The sequence below is a fragment of the Pagrus major genome, chromosome 4, assembly GCF_040436345.1.
Source record: "Pagrus major chromosome 4, Pma_NU_1.0".
Classification (NCBI taxonomy): Eukaryota; Metazoa; Chordata; class Actinopteri; order Spariformes; family Sparidae; genus Pagrus; species Pagrus major.
In genome coordinates, this window is record NC_133218.1 from 14,226,577 (window position 1) to 14,247,682 (window position 21,106).

The 21,106-nt window shown below is 37.9% G+C and overlaps 1 protein-coding gene across 1 annotated transcript in view; it reads right to left on the minus strand.

The window, feature by feature from the left end:
- The window catches only part of luzp2 (leucine zipper protein 2), a 261,556-nt gene that overhangs the window by 29,627 nt on the left and 210,823 nt on the right, over positions 1-21,106 (minus strand). The window contains exon 8 of the mRNA XM_073463820.1: positions 8,996-9,058. Coding sequence (XP_073319921.1) covers positions 8,996-9,058 — 63 coding nt within the window. The remainder of the gene's footprint in view (positions 1-8,995; positions 9,059-21,106) is intronic.

Below are 21,106 nucleotides of genomic sequence, written 5' to 3' on the forward strand. Positions count from 1 at the left end.
CTACCTATGCGTCTGTGTCTGTCTCTATAACTCCTTGACACAGGGAGCCAAAATATGACATGAGGTCTAATCTTTCACCAAAGCACAGTGAACCCGATGCTGAGGGACAAATTCACTTCAAAGGGTTTTGTGTGCTTGACAAGCAACTGTGCTCTTTTTTTATGAGAATCTTTATCTTGTTATTCCTCTTCTCAGGGTGCTTCCATGTCCCAAGACACCTATCTCTGTCATGTGTAACTGGATTCAAAAATTGCATCCTGGGGCTCCTCATAAAATATTGGAAGGTTAAATAAACACAGCGCTAACTTTAAAACTCACATAGGGCGAGCCAAATCTTTGAAATTAGGTTGTTAAGTCTGTTTCTCCGTAGCTCAGGCCATAAAATTAAATGTTTACAAATTAATTTTATTTGTATCAGTTAAGTGGAGCTTTTGAGATACTTACTGTGGACAAAATGAATCATATAAAGAGGCTACAGAGACACACGCTGTGGAGTGGTAACTTATAAATGCAAATACCTGAATGTCTAAATGTGCTGACTCTCAGGATTGCCAAAGCATTGGTCTATTATTTACTCAGAATAAATCATGTGAGTTGTCTCCTCAGCCCAGGAGAATCACAGCAGCATCTCTGCCTTCTTTTTCCTAATGGTTTAAATCCTGCAAGGGTGGGACCTGCATTTCAAATATAACAAACTAAACAAAATACATTGAAACAGGGGTTTATAAGCTTGGTGCACCTTAACAGCTCTTCCCTAACCCTGTCCAAATATGCAAGTAAAGGTTGTGAGTCATCATTCTGTTGAGAACAATGAGAAGCCGTTCGCTTTCAGTCAGGCTCAAGGACAGACATGTTCATGTGTGCAACAGTGTCTTTGACAGACATGTTCTGCTAGTTTGATTTTTTTTTTTCAATCAAGAGTTCAGACACTTAGAGAATGCTGTCAGATTCTGGAGGGGTATGGTCTTTTGAGATTATGATAATATATTTGGATGCTGTTTATGTGGTTCATTTACTCTTATTTAGTGTCAGTTGAAATAATTTAGCACAAGTGAAGATATTGTTTGGCCATATATTATTTTAAGTTCATGACAAAGCTGTCTTTTATTTACATGTGGCAGCGCAACAAACTGTAAATACAAAATAGACAAATTACCTATAAAGTTGAGCAAACAGTTGCTTATTTACACAATGGATACAATGAAATAAAAGAAGTTGGTGTTATGAAACCGTGCGCATGCATAGTGGAAGTATAACCTGAGGCGAAAAAGCATTTTAAATCTTATTTTCGGGCAAAGTAACCAAACAAGTGTTTTTTAAATTGTTTATATCAGATTTGTTTGCTGATTATATACATGCAGTTGGTATGTTACGGTGACCGGTCTGAAATTACTGCCTGGGGTCGTTGCCAAGATGGCTGCTGAGTGATAAAAGGACTTCACACTACTTACCCTGTATGGATGTTATGCTATGGATGTCCTTGACGTTATAAAATCACTTGCTGTTTATAGATATTAGCTAATTGTGCAGTAAATGTATGGGATATTGCTGGGAAGTAGGGTCCCTAATAAATAAATAATTAAATAACTAAATTATGTGGTATCAGATCGGTGCATAGCCAAGACAGATTCTAGCATTTCAGCACTATTGGAGGCACTTCTGTTACTGTTATTGATATCTCAACATCCCTACGAAATTCTCAGCTAGTCAACAACTTTGTCTGTCTTGGTGCTGGGCAGGTAGTGTAAAGTGGGATCAGTTTCATCTGGAAACAACCCCGATTAGAGTATTTAAGATGTGCTATAAAACCAAAACCCTTACAATTCCTTGGTCATTGTTAAATAATTGAACTCAATCAGAATGGAATTTACTCTTTTTAATGTTAGATCTGACAGCAGCTCATCGATTGTTGAAGCTTTTATGTCTGCCAGATTCCTCTGAAATATAACAAAATCAATATATCAGCTGTACATAATTAAATTTCCATGCAATTATTTCCTGATCTCGCCACATTTTCATGGCTACATGCATTTTGTTTATGTCCTATTTACTTCCTCCTTTTGTTTGATGCTGATTAGTTTTTCAAAATTGATATTTTGCTCTTATATTCACAGACAGTGTCAACAACTTTGAGTTAAAGCTGAAGCTGCACCAGTTCTACATTTAAAGACACAGTTCTCAAAGTATGACATTAGAGCCTTTAAAGGTTTGTCATTATCCAAGTTCAAACAGGCTACAGTCTTCATGACACTGTGTGAGCGCATCTTGAATTGGAAGACATCATTAAAAAACTCTGAGAAAATAGATAATTGAGACAAGACGGGCAGAGTTTAGTTTGATCATGAAGCATATTCGTCAGGTAGATGAGAGTGTGTCAGAACTTCAAGATGAGATTGTGTTTATACTGATGTCTCTGTGAATTTCTGTTCATCCTTTATCATTGCATAGTAGCTGTCAACACTTCATGTCAGGAAGGACAACTAAGAATTGGCTTACATTGTAACTTGAAAGATAGCAAACAAAACATTGCTTTACTTTGAGCAAAGAACAGTTCTCTTTTGTATGTACAGCCTGTACACGCTGTCAATGTACCATAAATCCTCTCTGTACAAGAACAGCAAAACTGCTCCACATACATAAGAAGCAGACACAAACAGGTGCCGTGACACCACAGGGTGATAGCAGATTAGCAGAAGTGTCCAGACGTCCTCAGAATACATCTGTATGTGCACTCGCAGCAGGAGCACGTCAGCATCACAGACCTGCTACGTCTCTTTCCCCATTTAAACAGATTGCCCTATTTGTGAAGTGTGTCTGATTGGCTGAAGTATGCGAGCTGAGGCAGACCAGTGACTGGCTGCCAGCCAAAAATTACTGACTGAACTATATATTTTATTTCAATCATTTGAGTAAGGGTAATCTGATTCTTTAAATGCGGTTAGTGAATAAAGTAGAACAGCAGGGTAATACATTTGTTTTATTTAAAGGATCTGCTCTGGAATGCTCTCTGTGCACATAATTGTATTGTAGGATATATCACTGAAGCTGGGAGCACACAACATCTCCCAAAACAACAGACTATCAAAGTGGCCGAACATGAAACATTAATGTGAAGAAACTCTGCTTTGATTTCTTATTTCTGGATGGATCTCACTGGATGAGGCCTCAGTCATTCTAATAATACATGGCATTTAACTACAAGTATGTCATGTCTTTGCTGCCTCCTGGTTGGACAGAAAAACTGAGAAATATCTTAAGGTTCGGAGGGAGAGACAACAAGGACATACAGTTTATGATGAGGGTCATTTGACTGACGCAGCTACCAAAATGTCAGTGGTTAAACATCTTTACTGGTTCTCCAGTAAAACCCACATGTAATCTTAGCATCTCCAATCTAATACATACTGGTAACATGAGTAGTGCTGGAGCTAACACATTTCAGAGTTGATTTCAATGGTTTTGCTTATATGATGTGATATTCTAAATATAGTTGAATATGTAGAATCCAGGTGCATTACATTTTAGACTCCCTTTAGATAACTCTATTAGTGCAAAGATAAAACAGTTTCGCTTTAGCAAGTTCAGACTGGTAGACATGGTGTTTGAGCACTGAACATACTGCACAACGCTTGCACACAGATCTAAAGTCAATGAATAAATGGATGCAGAAAATGTATTAAAATAACAGATGTAATTTAACACTTTTCTGATGATGACGATGACATGCTGCTCCCTTCAAAAAGCCCTGTAGAATTAACTTACATGGGGCCGTTCACCTTGAAATAATTCTTTACAGGAAATCCTCCCAAATCCAGCGTATTATGTTTTATCTGCATAAGGTTCAGGTGTCTTGATGACTCCAATAAAATCTGATGCAAGAAATAAATGGAATAAAAGAGCTGGAATACTGAAGGGTAACAACATCCTTCATCCAAATGGTGAATGTGTGAATCTGACAGAATAGAAAATAGGTGATGAATTTATGCTCTTGGGGAAAAGATGTGAAACAGATTAAATGGCATCTCTAATGCCTCATGTCGCTCTCCTTCACTGAACGGTAACCTTGACTTTTGACTCAGGTGTCCTGAACTATCAGATGTTTCCCTCGAGGATATCACCATCTGGGTCAGAAAGGTTTCATGACATTTTTCCAATGAACCGGATGAAATGCAAAAATAGCCAGATTTGTGCAGTACAGCAGGCAGCAGTAGCTTCACCAGCAGCACAGACCTGATGTGTTTCCCTTCCAATTTAAATGGACTGCTGAATTTGCTAAGTGTTTGTGATTGGTGAAGTGAACAAGCATGCAGCTGAGTCAGGTCAGTGGCTGCCTGCCAGTTAGTTTCCTGACTGAACTTGACTAAGTTTCTGATAGATTTTTCTTACTGACCTTTCCACATTCATACGGTCATGTTTGAACATGACAATTCCACTATTGTCTTTCCAAACTGTTTTTGAGATCCATAAAATAATAAATGCCTATGATGAAATATCTCTGGCTTACAAAATTCAACCATTCTTAATCATTTTAAATTAATTTAGTGCAAACAATGACACATCCTTGAATTGATTTGAAGGAGGCTGTGGCAACTGAAATAACAAGCCTGTTAAACCTCATTACTGCTGTTAAACCTCAGAACAGCTAATGGAGTTGAAACTGCTTGTTATTCTCAAAAGGACGAGATTAGTCTGAACCAACTGACCTGAATGACACTTGACCTGTACAACTGGTCTGACCATTCTTAAAGCCCCACGCTCTCACTACATGATAAATTTTAATTAGTATTATAAAGAGGTACACTATTAAAATATGAGGCACAGTGCACCTCAGTATTTAGACATAGATATGATTGGTATTATTTAATGTAATTAAACATATGGCACAATATTACATGATATAAACATATAAATAAATATATAATTTGAAAGAATAATTTGTCTTTTTTCAGCAGAAATGCACATTTTTCTGGGTTCTTGTTTGTAGATAGTGAGGATTTTTGTTTTCGTAATCTGAAAAACTTTTGTTTTGGATTGTTTGTCTGACAAAACAAGCAACTTGAAGAAGTCAAGGTTTTATGGGGTTTATTTTAGGAGATTTTGTAAACCAACAATTAATTAATCAGAAAAAAAAGAAAAAAAGACAGATTAATTAACAGTGAAAACAATGATCAGCTGTAGCCTTGCTACACATCTGAAGTTCTCCTTATAAAGATTTTTGTGTATTGGGAACATACATTGTCAAACAAACCTTTTATTTTGTAGTCTTAGTTTATAAGAATAATATTTGTTTTTGTGTAATTGATATAGTTTCCTCCAATAATAGCCAGTTTGTTCTGGACTCCTTACTAACTTATCAACTGTACAGTCAGTGCAGACATAGGATCAGTTCATGCATATTATTGTAACAGCAACTGTAAAACCTTCTTTATATTGTTGTTAACATGGAATTTCATGTCACTTTAGTTGACTAGTTTTCAACACACAACACGGATTAAGAGCACAAAGCCTGATCCTCCACCTCACACAGCCAGCTAAAGCCAAGCACAAGTTAAAGCAGCTTTCTAAAAATGATTACCACACCAAATGAAACATTTTCCAGTATACAATGCAGGAATTCCCAAAGCCAATGTTCACAAGATGAGAATGCAAATCACATAAAGCAAAGCTGCTGTTTACTCACAATTCCTAAAATGTGTCATTCGCAACAAAAGGAGATTGTGCTTAGAAAGTTTATCCAAGGCGAGCCAAATAAAGATCTCGCCTAATCTCAGTTCTTGGACATGGCTTCAAAGGCCTGATTTAAGATTCAAAGATTTTATCACAAGCATTTTTTTATACTCTGACTCACTCTTGGCTCAGAGGAAATCCTAATTGAAAATATCTTTGAAGCATGAAGAGCTGATTTCTCGACAGTAAAGGTTCAAGGGTAAACATGTTCTTAAGAGTTAATCTAGGTGCAACGTTTGATGTTTCCATCATGACTTGCATAACATACAGTGAAAGTGCAGTAAAGTCGCATTTTATGCTTTCATACATATTACCACATTTAAGAATAGACAGAAATAATGTTTGTACGCACATTCCAGTGCATTACCAATAGACACGCAGTAATAGAATAATGTTATTTACAATTTCCTGCTCTGGTGGCAATCACTCTGCAGCTTTAGTGTCCATCTCTCTCTGTCACTCTGCAGTAATTACAGTGTGATTACAAGTTCAGTCTGTAACCCTTCCCCTTTAAACGTAAATAACTTTCCAGGATGAAAGTAGTGGTATGAGAGAATGTCCCCCTCACTGATTTACTTCAACTTTTATAGCCTCCCAAGGGAATTGAAGACAGTGACCTCCAGTGATCCTCCTGCATTCAAGAAAATTCTAGTACTCCCTAAAGACCTTGAAGTCTACTTGCCTTGATAACAGTTCTGCAGAAGTAATCAAGCAGACAAAGGAGCACTGGGCAAGAAAGCATCTCAGTATTAGAGAGTACTGAGAGCAAGATATTATCATTTACAAGCACAAAGCCAACCGTATTTTATCACCATTTAGATCTTTTTCCTTTGCTGCAAAGAAAATTCTGGCTCAGTGTAGATTGACCGACAACTTCAATCAGCACCTCTTCATCGCCTTTGTACTCTTTCCAACTCCTGAAGTGTTATAATCAGACTTGGCTTCACAGTCAAATGTGCCATCATCATCCCAGAGTTTGAATATGTGATGATGGCTTGGATAAGCTTTGCTGGTAAATTGTCAGCAATGTTCAGCTGGAGGATTTGTAGAAGGAAAGAGGGCTGTAATTTCCAACACCAATTTACCACGTCTCAACTCAAGAATAACCTTAGTGTTGGAGTGTACTTTAGCATCGATTAAAAGCTCTTAAACATCAAGAGCTTCCAAACACTAAATCGTCTTTGTGGACCTTTGAACTGCAAAGTCCATGTGATTGGGGTCAGTTCAAAGCTTTAGTCTATCATTGAAGCTCAACCCAGGCACCAGAATAAATGTTAGCTGTGTGTGTTTCAGCAGTGATTTTCCCAGAAAGACTTCATCACTTGTGCTGAGACTGTTTATTATCTTATCTTGATGTATAGCCTCAAATGAATTAAGTAAAGTCTTCAGTGTTCAGTTATTATAATAATAGAAGGTGAAGTCACAGGTTGAGGCCAGAAGCTGCTGAGGTGCCAGCTAATTATTAAACTATTTTCTTTAAGGTTGTCCTTTTCTTTCCATTTGTCCTTGCCCCATTGTGTCGTTCTCATATAGTTTTCAAGCTTCATTGGACATTGTGTCAGCACTCCATGCTGGACAGCTTTGGTTGCTTGAGGAAACATGACAGTTTTAAATGAATAATATTTAAACTGCCATAAACATTCTGAGATCCTTCAGCACTTGATTCCCAATAGAGAGACCCCTTTCCAGACCATTTGTCTGACTGTATACATTCAGTTGCCTGTTAATTATGTTCACCTAGCTAAAGCTAATGCAATTTAATACAGGTTGTAATTTGTGGTAACCTTGAACTGTGTTGCATTATACAGAGATGTGTTTGTATTATCTATCCTCTAACCCATACAAACAGGTGGACAAAATAAGACATGCCTGTCAGTATAACGCAATACATTTTAACAGCAACTTAAACTGCAGCATCACTGCTCTAAGACAGTTTCAACAAAATCGTAGCATTATAACCTTCATGAAAGTGAGATTCTGTATGAGACTGCATTAGTTTAAGGTCGACCTAATAAGCTGGCAACTGAGTGTATTTTCCCACAGAGTTTCAGGTTCAATAAAGTGATGAAAGAAATGTTCAATGGGAACTACACTGAGAACCGACAGCTAGTGAAGGAAAGCTAACCACGGGACTGACACTGTCTATAAGTGGTATATTGGGCTGTACTGTAGGTACAGAGGTAAGATATGCACCACATCAAGAGAGAGAGGGCAGGCTATTTAAGTCATTTGAATTACATTTGTTAAGTAATTCAAGTGCAGAAATATGTTTTTAAATGTACAGATTACTAATTTGAGTAATTATCAGTTTCCACTCTGATACCTGCCAGGCTCCATGATTGCTTTCTTCACTTGAAAATGCAAACAAACATTTGTTCTGCCACTCAAAAACCATGGTAATATCCTCTGTAGCATTGATCGAACAAGCCTCAGCTGCCTCAGGGGAGGTCTAGCCCAGGGTCTTTCTAAAGAAAAATATCCATCTCCACACCAAGGTTGCCATCCATCAATCTGTCTGTATCACCATAGTGCTTTATGTTGTAAAAATCCAAAGTAATTCCACATACTGTAGGCTGGTTACAGGAAATGCTCAGAATCACCAACTGCACAAGTGCATAACTATTGAGCCTATGATTACACAGCACCAGCTGCACTCACTTGGGCATGTCATCAGAACGCCCGCAGAACCTGCTGCCTTGTAACACCCTGCATGGCTAAATTTCAGCATGAGCATTGGTCAGCAGGAAGGCAAAAGCAGCAGTTCAAAGCTCAGCTCAAGGCCTCACTAAGGATGTGAACCTTGGGGATGCTTCTGACTGTAACAACCGGCAGCAGAGATGAAGAAGAAAAAGAGGGAAAGTAGGTGACAGCAAAAATGACACCGATGAAATATAGTCAGCTGCTCTCACTACAACCTGAGTTCTTCAGATTGCTCTGTGCAGCCATCAAAGAGCTCGCTGTTAGAGAGGAGATGTTCTGAGGAGTGGATAATGTCTAACCTTTTTGTGAAACACCACCAAGAGTTTTCTAGTTCCAGTTGCAATTAATGATCTAAAGAATCATGAATAACTTACAATTTAAGTAATAAGACAAAATCTATCTTTATCTATTTTGTAACATCACTTGCTAACAAGACAACACATTTTGTCTGCAATATCTTCCCATGAATTGTACATATTCCATGAAAAATGTACCAATACGTAGCTGGAGCTGAGAATGAATAATGTGTATGATGATAAAAGAGAATATACTAATTGAAAATCCTTACCTCCTCAGCGTAGGCGTCACAAAGTTTGTGTCCCGAGAGCAGTTTATTTTTCAAGCTCTTGTTCTGGAAAAGAGAAGAGAAAGACAAAGTGATGCCATTGGTGTCTACCCTGTGTTCTGGACTGCATGTTCCCTTAAAAATGTTTGCTGTTATGAAACAAAAAAAACAAACAAAAAAAAAATACTATTGACTCAGCGGGCCTCAGTTTCTCTGGCAGGGCATTTGGCTGTTGAGGAGCTCTGACAGCAAGTGCTTGGTTGCCTCTCGATTTCAGACCAGACTGAGGAGCAGTCAAGAGTGCCCTGTCCGAGGATCTGAAAGTGCACTCAGGCTCATAGCCATCTAAAAGGTCAGAAATGTATCTCAGGGCCAGACCCCCACTGAACTTTAAATGTGATCAGTAAAGCCTTAAAATCATTGACTGACAGCCAGTGGAGAGTTGCCAAAGCAGGGGTCACAGGGAATCTTTGTGCATTGCCAGTTAGAATTTTACTGTATTTTTATAAACAATCTGGAGGCTTACAAGGCAATACAGTACGGTACATTACTTTACATGAGATGTATGTTTGTGCAGTTTCCATATTCTCCCTGTGCTTGTGTGTGTTTCCTCCAGGTGCTCCTGTTTCCCCCACCATTCAAATTCCTATATTAGGTTAATTCTCTAGTCAGTGCCCTTGACCAAGGCACTGGCTTAGAACTGGGGTTGGTCCCTGGGTGCTGTACTTCGGTGGCCCACTTTTCCTCCAGGATGGGTTAAATGCAGAGAACCAGTTTCACTATGTTGTGCATCGTATTATATGTGATAAAATAACAATTCTCAACAAGAGGAATTTTAAATGTGTTATTTTAGAAATAATTTTCAGCTGTTTAAAGCAGACCTGCACTACTCTTATTGCCAGGTGCCATATATGACAAAAACCTGATTTCTGAAGTAATAAAACATCTTTATTTTGTAAATATCTGATTTTCTTCATTTGAGAATCATGCCACATAGTGAAACAAGTACTGTATCTGTAGTACTGTAGACCCTGCTTCTGAAAGGCAAGGTCACAGACAAAGATAACACAAATGTTTCTGTCCACAGTCTTGGCATAAGAAACCATGATAATATCTTTCTCTCTAATTTGAGAATTGAATAAAATGCACTACTATGTATTTAAAAGAAAGTCAGCAGATGACACAGGCTAGAGAATGGGACCTAAAGGTAATAACAGCATTTGGAGGGAAGGTATTTCCATTTTTAATTGACAATGATACGTTAGTAAAAGCGTTCCCAGACCAACCTATTGCTTAACCCAAAGCACCCATCCGGATCCCAAGATGAGCCAATAAAACAGCACAATCAGCCATGACAAAAGCTTCACTAAGGCTGAAAGCTGAAATTGTACAGGGTTCTGCGTTTGCAGTTAAGAGAAGGTCATTCGATGCAGATAGTCTCTACTGTGACATAAAACTAGATTGGCTATTGCCCCATAATAACATTACTGAGACAAAGAAAAGTACTGTAAAAACAGTATCGTGAAGTGGAAAGGACATACTGCACCACACAACTTAATGTATGTGACAAACATCATCCATAAGATGTATGAGGGTTTTTGGAGTGTGTGTGCGTATGGTTGTGTTTCTATGTGAAATCCTGCGAGACAACAGCTTGTACCACTTCTGTTTTATCTAAAGAGACAAATGTAATCAGACACTATTTCGTTTTAGCAACAAGTGCAGATTTCTAAATGTTTTTCATTGACTCAACAACACATCAGAAATTCTTAAGGAGTGTATCAATGAGCTAATTACCTGTAGCCAAGGGTCTATTCTTTAAACTCATCCAGCAGAACTCAAGTGGGAGCAATGAATACTCAATCACCAGCTTTAATTCACAAAGACTAAACTTGCTGCCCTGCAGAAGAAATGGACTCCTCACTTTTCTCATACAGTACACACCACGTTTGCAATGTGGGAGGCTTGCCTGGGAAGATCCACATGGGAGGTGATGGGTGGCTCGGGCTATCAGTTCTTCGCTACACCACAGTAAGACAGTCATCGTTATGAACAAACTGTAGGGTCAGTTTTGGACCACACAATGCACTTCATTAAAATGAACAATCCAAAATAGACCAAGCAAAACCAAATATGATCTATTATGTACAACTTCTTTCAGAGAGACGTTTTTGTCATACTCTAAATTAGGAAGAATATTGGTTTGACCTTTCCACAACATTCACAATGTGATCCAAATTTCTTTTGGGATTGTGGAGGATGCTTTTAAAAATAAATCTGCAATAAGCTCTTTCATTAGTCAAAACTAGTAGAAAAGCAGATCAAAACAACACAGATTGGGGAATATTGATAAGAGCTGACAGCAGCACATTTCAGACACTGATGGGAAGTCTGTCTGTCAGTCTGCTCTTCAGAATCAGCTCCAGTCTGTGATTTTTTGGCTCCAGTGCAAACCATGCAAGCGTTCTCATCCCCATGATCACTCCTACTCACAGATATTTTTGAAAATAAGATCTTGCCATAAGCAATTATGGCTTATAGATGGCACATTAAATTCATTTAGGGGGAGATAACACATTTGGCTATTATGTCGCTGTGCTCTGATGATAGATTTGCTGCTTGATGTTGGAGACAGCTCAATGTTATTAGGTGACGAGTTGGCTGTGAACCACAGGGACAGTTTGGATACAGAAGGAAGGGAGGGGCGTGTGTGCATCCACCAGCTGGCCCTTGACATCTACTTATGAATGATGTGGCCACCTCCACAATTCTCACTGTGTCATGGCACATACTGAATACATTGACAATTTAATGCTTGATGACAATCATTCACAACACAGCTGCATCTGCATATATTGAGGACGATAAACTTTTCTTTCTTTTTTTAACCATTCAAGGCTACAGTATACAGTAAATTGCTGTAGAGATTACAATGTTGGTGTCAGTTGGTTTGGACTGAAATATTTTAACAACTGTTCAGTCAATTACCAATGAAATTTTATGCAAACATTTAGGTTCCCCAGAGGATCAATCCCCCTGACTTTGGTGATCTCTTGACTTTTCCTCTAGCACCAGCATGAGGATATGTTTTTAGTGAAATGTCTTGACAACTATTGGCTGGATTGCTATGAAATTTGGTACAGGCGATCCTAACTGCTAGTTAGCAAAAATAAATAAATAAAATAAGACCCTAAAACGACAGATATATAGCATGCTGACTTTAGCATTTAGCTCAAACCACCACTGTTCAGTACAGCCTCACAGAGCCGCTAGCATGGCTGTCTTCTTTTCATTTAATAGGTGTACAATTTACAAAAGTCAAATTGGCCAAATATTATTACCAAGCAGAGTTTGTACTTTGGAATTAATTATAATTATATGGCCGCATCTAGTGTCATGACGTGCTGGTCCAGATGGCTGGTGGTAAAAAAGTCCTGGCAAACTCCAGCATCAGATCTGCAATGTGCTACTTAATTATTACTATAAAACATTGGGCCAGGACATTTAGCTGATTGGGCCAACTAGAGGCCATAGTGTACTTTGTTCGGAAAGTACATCTGCATCTGCATTACATAACTACTAGTTGTAATAACCTGATCCTTTTAACATGGTGCTGAGGCAAGGTCCAGGTTTATAGTGCTACACAGGCAGCAAAAAAAATATATATTCAGCAAAAATGGTCAGTTCCTCCCATACAGCCTATTCTGGCCTCTGTGTTCCCCATTTCAATTTAATCCTCACTCCCACTCACACCTGTATTGTACAGTGTATTGTGTACAACACATACAGTACATGCACAGTGAGCAGAGGTAATGAGGTGTTATGTCAGTTGTTTTGTGACTCAGTGAGGCAAAACTGGCCAGGAATTAATTCCTCACAGTTGCACCTCCTCTTGCCCCTACAGAAGGACCACCATTCAAGAACGTGTAGAACTGGCAGCTGTCATAAAATGTGACGTAGTTTAGCCCCAGGACATACTCAGAGTGAAAATGAGATTCTCTGGAGCTTATATGTCACAGTGCATTACGCAAAATGTGATACACTGAGCCACATGTCGTAACGTGTTATTCCCACAGTGCTGTAAGTCTGCGCACCTGAAAATAAAGGCACGCTTTTACATTTGCATGTTGCTCACACTTTACATTTAGAAGACTGAGAAAACACACAAGTTACACAAAATCTGTCTCTCAATCTGCACTGGGTCTTTACTACTACTGATCTACGACTATTGTGGAGTTCCACTTTGACTACAAACCACACTAAGGAATTATGGACCACTATTTTTTTTGGTTATGTGATGATTTTAAATGAACAATCACATTATGTTCACTTTTGCATTAACATTGCAGAGTTGAATTCAGTAAAGTCACATTAACATATGCAAAAGGATAAAATACAGCAATACAGGAGAACATTTAACATCTCAAGGACTACAGCTCTCAAAAATGTCTATCTGACTCAACTCAACCGAGTTATTTCACACATTATAAAGTGCTGATGTGTCGACAGCCCTTGAGTGTTGATATTTACTGTCCATCTAGGTCAAGTTTCACACTTCTCGACACATCAGTGTTGGATCCTTTTAGCCATAGTGTGAAGTGCCAGAAACCAACCCGTCTGGTAATTTTTTTTTTTCTAATTCTATTCCAGTCAAGTTTCAAACCATATTAACACCACAATTAACTCTGCCATACTGCACATATGTCATAAAGAAATTCAATTTCTACAATTAAACTGAAGAGATGAATCCACACATGCAGCTCTGTCCTTTCTGTGACTATAAAGTTGAATTAAACCATCAAAAGTGCAACGCAGCTAAGAGTTGACATTTTTATGTTCAACAAGTACAGTCACACTAGCTATGACGTGCACATTGCTCAGCACCACTCGGATGGTACAAGCGAGGGACTGTTGTCACAACATATTTCAGCTTAAAAGGTCAATAAGCTTCATTGTAATGACAGAGGAAACAAAATGAAAAGATGTTTCTGTTGCATCACTGTGTAATTACCTTACACGTCTCAGTTGTGAAAATTAGACTTCATTGTTCATGTCAATTAAAGGGCACAATGAACTGTGCCCACAAACTCAAACAGAGTCAAGGTTTCCTGTGAAGGTAAAAGATAAAGCCAAAGATAACAAAATCTCAGAAAATAATTCTCTTTGTCTCAGTGAAATGTTGTTTCAGTTTAGTTTGATCAAACGCTTGTTGAATTGATGCTGTGGGTGAGCTGCATCATTGGAAACTCACTACACTACTACTTGTGGTATTTACATTTGAGCATTATGATGGTTATTAAAGTATGTACTAAAGAATGGCAGCCAAGTGAAGGAACCTGTCATTTAAAGGAGCTACATGTAAGAATTTTAGTATAAAAATTCCAAAATTTACTAAAATTATCAACAGAAAGTAAAGAAATAACAGTTTTAATGTTCAGTCAAAGATGCCTTTGTATTGTGTTGCAGAGATATCTACTGAAGTGAGCATGCTAACCAGCTAGTCTTGGAGCATCCTGTCTCGTAATACTACTTTGTACCTCAATACAGGTATTTTCTTGGGTTGTAGTGGTTGGAGTAATGCTGGATAATAATCTGACATAGAAAGCATAATTTTTGCTTTCTAGACTTCACTACAGATGTACCTTGAAAGACTCCCATCAAAGGGGACTAATACGCCATTATTATGGGTTAAAGTATTTTTATTTGAAGTTAACAACAAGCCCTTTGTTGTGAAGTCTTATTCATGTGTCCCATGCGACTATAGTTGGCTCCCACAGCAACATTTTCATAATTATGAACTGGAAAATATTCAGTTGTCAAAAGTATTGGAAATACATTATGCAAGACCTTGTTGAAAGCATTGTACATTTTTGTTTGTCAGTTCTGCATGTTGTTTATTTAGATTAAAAGTCAGAGGGTCAGTAAAATGTCCAACAACACAAAGGAAACTACTTTCATCTAGATCTCCCATCAATGTATACAGACCCATAAAATTGTTTCTGAAAAATCTAAATAATTTAGAAAATATATCCTGCTCAATTTTTCCTTGCTGTAAGTTTTGACATGTCTGTTAAATGAACATCCAAAAAGAGGGCTGTTGATCAAGCAGAAAGATAAACTTGGCTTGTCCGTCAGTGTCAGCTCAGCTACTAAAAATGATAAAATTAATGAATAATTAACACTAAATAATACTCAGGGGATTTTCATTTCCCCATGCCTCTATTTCTTTTCTGGTCATTAAAAACGTATTAATGAATGGAAACCTTTATCTCTTAGTCAGCTGATTTCCCCTGGATCTTGGCCTTGAAACAATCATTTAAAAAACAAAATAAAAACACATTCTATGGTCTGTCTATTTGACAGCCTGTGTCATATATTAATGAGCAGATTCCACACATAACAAAATCAATTACAATCTCTGTCAGCACAGTTCAGCAGGCTTGTCTGCTTTCTCAAAGCATGAAAAAATAAGAGGCTCACATTGCAAGAAAATTGTGGCAGGGCTCGCACAAGTTCTGCAGTTATGTAGCTGTCGAACGCATCGAATATAAATTACTGGCATTAGAAAAGCAAACGTTCACTGTGGATAAGCTATTAAATATGACATACCCCCAGACAACTTACAAGGCATTTGGCAGCTTGAGCTGAACACATCTTGGCAGTTTCTTAAGGACTCTTGAGGTCAAAAGGGGGGATTATGCATCAGCAAAAAGATTGGTTCCTCCTCAATTTTTCATTGTTCTGACACATAATCATCTGAATACAGTATGTACACTGTGTACCGAACATGTTGATCAGACATTGTAAGGTTTCCCCATACCTGTTAGCTGTGTCAAGTTATCTTTGAGAAAGACATTGAATGCCTGATGTTATTATATGATAAACCCAACGAGCGGCCATTAATGTCAATAAAAAATTGCTGTAATTTATTTTGCAAGGATGCCATAATGTCTGCCAAAACATTGAGGCAGAAACAGACAACATCTTTACTTTGGAATGGTAAGGAGCTGTTTTGTGATTGCCCAACTTGTCATACTGTATACCAAGGAACCTAATAAAGAAAGAAGGGTCGTTACGTCACTGAATCTTGCTTTGGGGCCAGACTGTGATGACAGCTGTGTTGAAGTTAATGGGAGATGCATGGAGAAACACACTAAAACCCAACATATCTATGTCAAAGACTTCTGATGAAGAAACACCTCCAGAAAATGAAATAACATACTTCAGAGAGTAGGGCGAGCACAGATTTTTTTTATCCACACGTTGTTCTTCTTCTTTGTAAAGGCAAGGCTCCTGTTGGCGCTGCTGTTCGTGGTGTAAGTGCAGTCATATCAGTGGAAATCAGTTGGACCTGCCTCGTTTGATCACAATACTATCAGCCATGTCAATCACTTGGGACCACAAATCAGTGGCTAACCTACTCTCTGAAGTGTGTTCTTTCACTTTCTGGAGGCATTACTTCATCAGAAGTCATACGACGTAGATATGTTGGGTTTTCGTGTGTTTCTCCATGCATCTCCCATTAACTTCAACACAGCTGTCACCACAGTCTGGCCCCAAAGCGAGATTCGGTGGCGTAATGACCCTTCATTCTTTTTAGGTTCCTTGTCCTTTACATGCACATCTGCACTACCGAATTGGAAAGACAAGTAATAGCAGCAGCAGTTTAGTGTTGTCAGTCTTTTCAGAACTTTTTTGAATGTTTATTGTCAGTCCAGATGCGCCACTGTCTTATTATCATGCATGCGATGTTGATTTGATGGAAATGTTGTCCACATCCTCATTTGACCCAACCACATGCATCAGTTCAGCATTTCTTTATAGATATTACCTCTCTCTATTCCTCATCAAATAGCTGTTGAGCAGTTGTGTAAGATGCTTGACAAGGCTTCAGGCTATTCCAAGAAAAGAGATAAGATGAACTCTATTGATCCTTGCGGGAAATTGGGAAGGCCTGGCGTTTCAAAGAAGAATTTATATATTCCATGTGAAGTAGCCTGAATTACCATCTGCAGTAATTGAGCTGCAGCCCATCTCTGCACTAGCCCACCCACCTGAACACTAATCGTTTTGTGGTCATTTAATTCATTGTCATTCCTTGTGTTTGTTCAAGCTGAATCAAAAACGGAAGAACAATCCGATAAATCAGATGGAAATGATGACAGTGAAGCCTCTAATGCTGTGAGTAAATTATCCCAGAGATTAATTGAAGCACTACAACTGTAAAGTATGAAGAATGCCAAGACAAATTGATATTACTTTCAATTGAATAAATCAAACCTTGATATACAGGATCCAAAACATTCCTATCCACTCTCTGAATTGAATTCCTGAGGTGGAACAAAGAGCTCTAATAGTCTTAACTGATGATGATTATTCTGTGCCCACTGGACATTATGTTCACAGTTGGCTTCAATTACTAAATCTGGAATTCTTTCTCATTAAAGTTTCAGAGGAACATTTAACAATGAGACAGTTCTGATGACAATGACAATGATTATTCCTTAAATACCGAGTGATAACACAAAGATGAAGGTAAGGCAACTAAATCTATGTAGCTTGAGTGGTAGAGTGGGTTATTAAGGGTGGTAATTTGGTTTATCTGAGAGAAAGACACTAAACCATAAACTGCTCCCAGTGTGTTTGTGTGGGGCAAAAATACGTTCCCATGGACAAAAGCATCCACAAAAGCTACATAATGAAAGATTACTGACATGGTTAAATATAGTGAGTGTTTAGTTATTGGTCTAAGACACGCCGTAAACTAAGTCTCCATTATGGATGAGCATCATTAGGATTTTATTGATACTACAACTCTTATTGAAATTCCTCATCGGTTAAGTTCCTTATCAATACTGTTAACAGTTCTTTTTCATTATGAAATTATTACTTTATAAAAAGATATTATTTAAAATGAATTCAGAACAGGAATAGAATTGGATGTTAAATACATCTATATGTTGTTTCTAGAGCAGCAACAGTAAAGTCCATATACTCGATGATATCTCAGTGGAAAAAAACCTCAAATGTCAATAAAATAAATAATATACCTGGCATCAAAATATGGACTGAAGTTTAGAAAGACTGAAGAACACAAACATCTGTTAGTATCAGTCAGTTCAAGTTATCTTCACCTGGTTCACTTCACTGTCTCCACCGCTGCCTCTCTGCTCTGCTGACTTCACTCTGTGTTTGTATATCTTGAGGAGCTCAGCAGAGTAGAGGCTGCAACAATGTGATAATAAATAACACCGAAACGTTAAAAAGTACAGATAACAAAACCCTTACCGTCGGAGCTTATCAATACTGTGGTCTTTAATAATTGAGCCCCGGGGTATGTTTAATACCGGCTTTTTGTTCCAATCTCTCCAATGCTGAGCGTTTAGTTCAACACACTTCCTGCAGCATATAATGAACTTTTTATGTTTAATTGTCCAATAAGAGGGTAATGTTGTTGAGCAGGGGCTGTGTTAAATACTTTGCCAAAATTTCCCAATGGAGCCATTTAGGACAACTGATTTATTGGTTTTAGCATTTGTATGGTTGTTTAAAACTGTCCTTAACAATCAATAAACTGTGGATATGAGAATTAATTATGCTCAGTGGTCTTTAATAATAATATTACAAGCAGCTCTTTTGTTTTATTCTGTTCAATTTTTTCCATTAAGATTAAAAAGTTAATCATAGATCATTGGATGAAAAGTAAGAACATCTGACAGTGTGATATGAAGGATGCTTAACAATGGCTTTTCTCCAGTGTATTGAATGGTGCATATTGTACAGTACGAAAGTACAATACTTTCCAACAACTGATTAACAGTCCGATGTATTTGCTTACAAGGATGTCTTGGTACATCACAAAGAAAGTAAACTAATTTAATATACTAAGGGAAACTTGTTGTTGCCAAGTGTTACGACCCCAGGGGTCGTATAAATGTTTCTATTGTCTCTCTGCTTAAATAACCCTCTGTTACCTGAGTGTGTGTGTGATTGGTTGCAGGTGTGTTTGAGTGATTGTAGGTTGTCCAGGGAGCTGATTGGTTCCTGCCTCGAAGCCAGGCGTTTAAAGGCCGGCTCCTCCAGTTCCTGTGGGCTCTCCTCTCTCAGCCAGACTGCCAGCATGTCTGTTTGTGTGTGAGATGTGTTTTTAAATAAAACCTTTAAAAATGCTTCTCTGCTGGTGGTGCTTGGGGGATGGGAAGAGGGGAGTCTCATTTTCATGTTGCACCAGGGTTTCCCCTAGGCCCTGGTCATAACACCAAGAGATGTGAAAAAACTTCTGTAGCCTTACTCATTATGTACATTTTACTGCATCTCATTAAGAACGAAGGTGTCTGTTTATGAGTTGCATTATAATAGTTGCAAGGAGGAAATAAAGACAGTACTATTCACTTTATGGTGTCAGTTATAATAGTGCATCAGTAATAGAACCTTATGAAGACAGCAGTTAGCTGCTTGATATCACCATCAGGTTGTGTTAAATATGCCAAATGCCTGTTGTGCTTTCACTGTTTTGCAAGCACGCTGTTTAAGTAAACAATATGCAAGGACAATTTTCAGTTTTTAGTTTCATTGTGGTATTGGAAGGCTTGGAAAAGCTGTAAACATAAAAGCACATTGTATAAATAAAGTTTTGCTGGCTTTTGTTTCTTATGTATTATGAATGCTTGGGGTATTACCAATTTTAGGCCTAATCCATACAGGCACTTGAAAATGGGGTTGAAAAACAAACTGGTCTCTGTCCAAACAAGTGTTTTAGCAACTTTTCAGAAATAATCTTCCTCCATACCAACACATCTAAAAATGCTTTCCCAAGACCATTCACTGGGCAAGCACATGCCAGTGTAAACGGGAAGCAGATTACCTACCATGTGGTTGATTGCTTGGTTATAGAAAATACTATGATTCACACTTTTACTGACTCTTGAACATTACCTACTTAATTACTTGCACTTTTAGTTTCTATAATGTAGGCTATGTTACAGGTACCATGGCTGATACCAAGGCAGTTATTCCTGAAAACAGGATAAAAATGATGAGGCAGTGAAATGTGACTGAACCTAACAGAATGGTTCATGCAATTTTTATTGAAACATCATCAGCAGCCGGTTTTGTTTGTTTCCCATCATTGTATTTTTAATATCCGTTTGTGTCCTCTAAATAGAGACAATATAACATCCATATCGTAGGTGTACAAACCTAAATTCACATTTGCCAATGATGCTACAAATACTGAAAAGTGTAGGCGTCTGCGTCATCGTTTCCAAAAATCTCTGTTTCTGCCCATCCAAATTTAAACACTGAAAATGAAGTTCCTTGATATCTTCACCCTGGAAGAAGTCTTCTAAAAGGTCAGTTTTCAGTGACCTAAAAAGCTGTTCACACGTCAGAGAACCAATTTTACATAGTTTTCAAATTGTCATGTGATGTTGGTTATTAAAACAGTATTTATTAAAGCCTAATTAAGGTCTGCACATACCAGAGTACTACATGAAGACGTAACTAATTAAAGACTTTTAGTCCACATCTATGAATAGTACGGTAAATTTACACTAGATAAGCAAATGTCTGTTTTTATCTCATAATTAATTGTAAGACAAATGAGTATCTCTTGAATTGATTGCAAAGTAAGAGCGCTCCATGCTGAGTGTGTAGACAGGGCTCCTGAATTTGCAACATGCTACCAATCCTACTAACAGTTCTCATTGAGCCCTTATAACTGCCAAAAGCGAAGAAATAAGTGTGAAGAAAAAGCAAGGAGGCTCATTATCAGGTCATATTATTAGCTGACCTCAGTCCTCAGTGATATTTTTTCAGGTAATTTACACATTACAGACATGGTGGATTTGCACAGAATTACTGTAGATAAATCTTGGTAGGGAGGAGCATGGCTCATATTTTATCACTCATATCTCTCTGGAATATTAATCTGGTTTTAAATGGGGGTTCAGTCTGAGTACACTAGGAAGTACAAACAAAACACTGATAATTATCGACCAGTGACAATCATTAAAAGGTTATTAAAAGCAACATTGACTGAAAACTTAACTTTTAGTCAATGTAGATTTGCATTAAATGTATTTTGCCAGGACTTTTATTGAAACATACTGATGG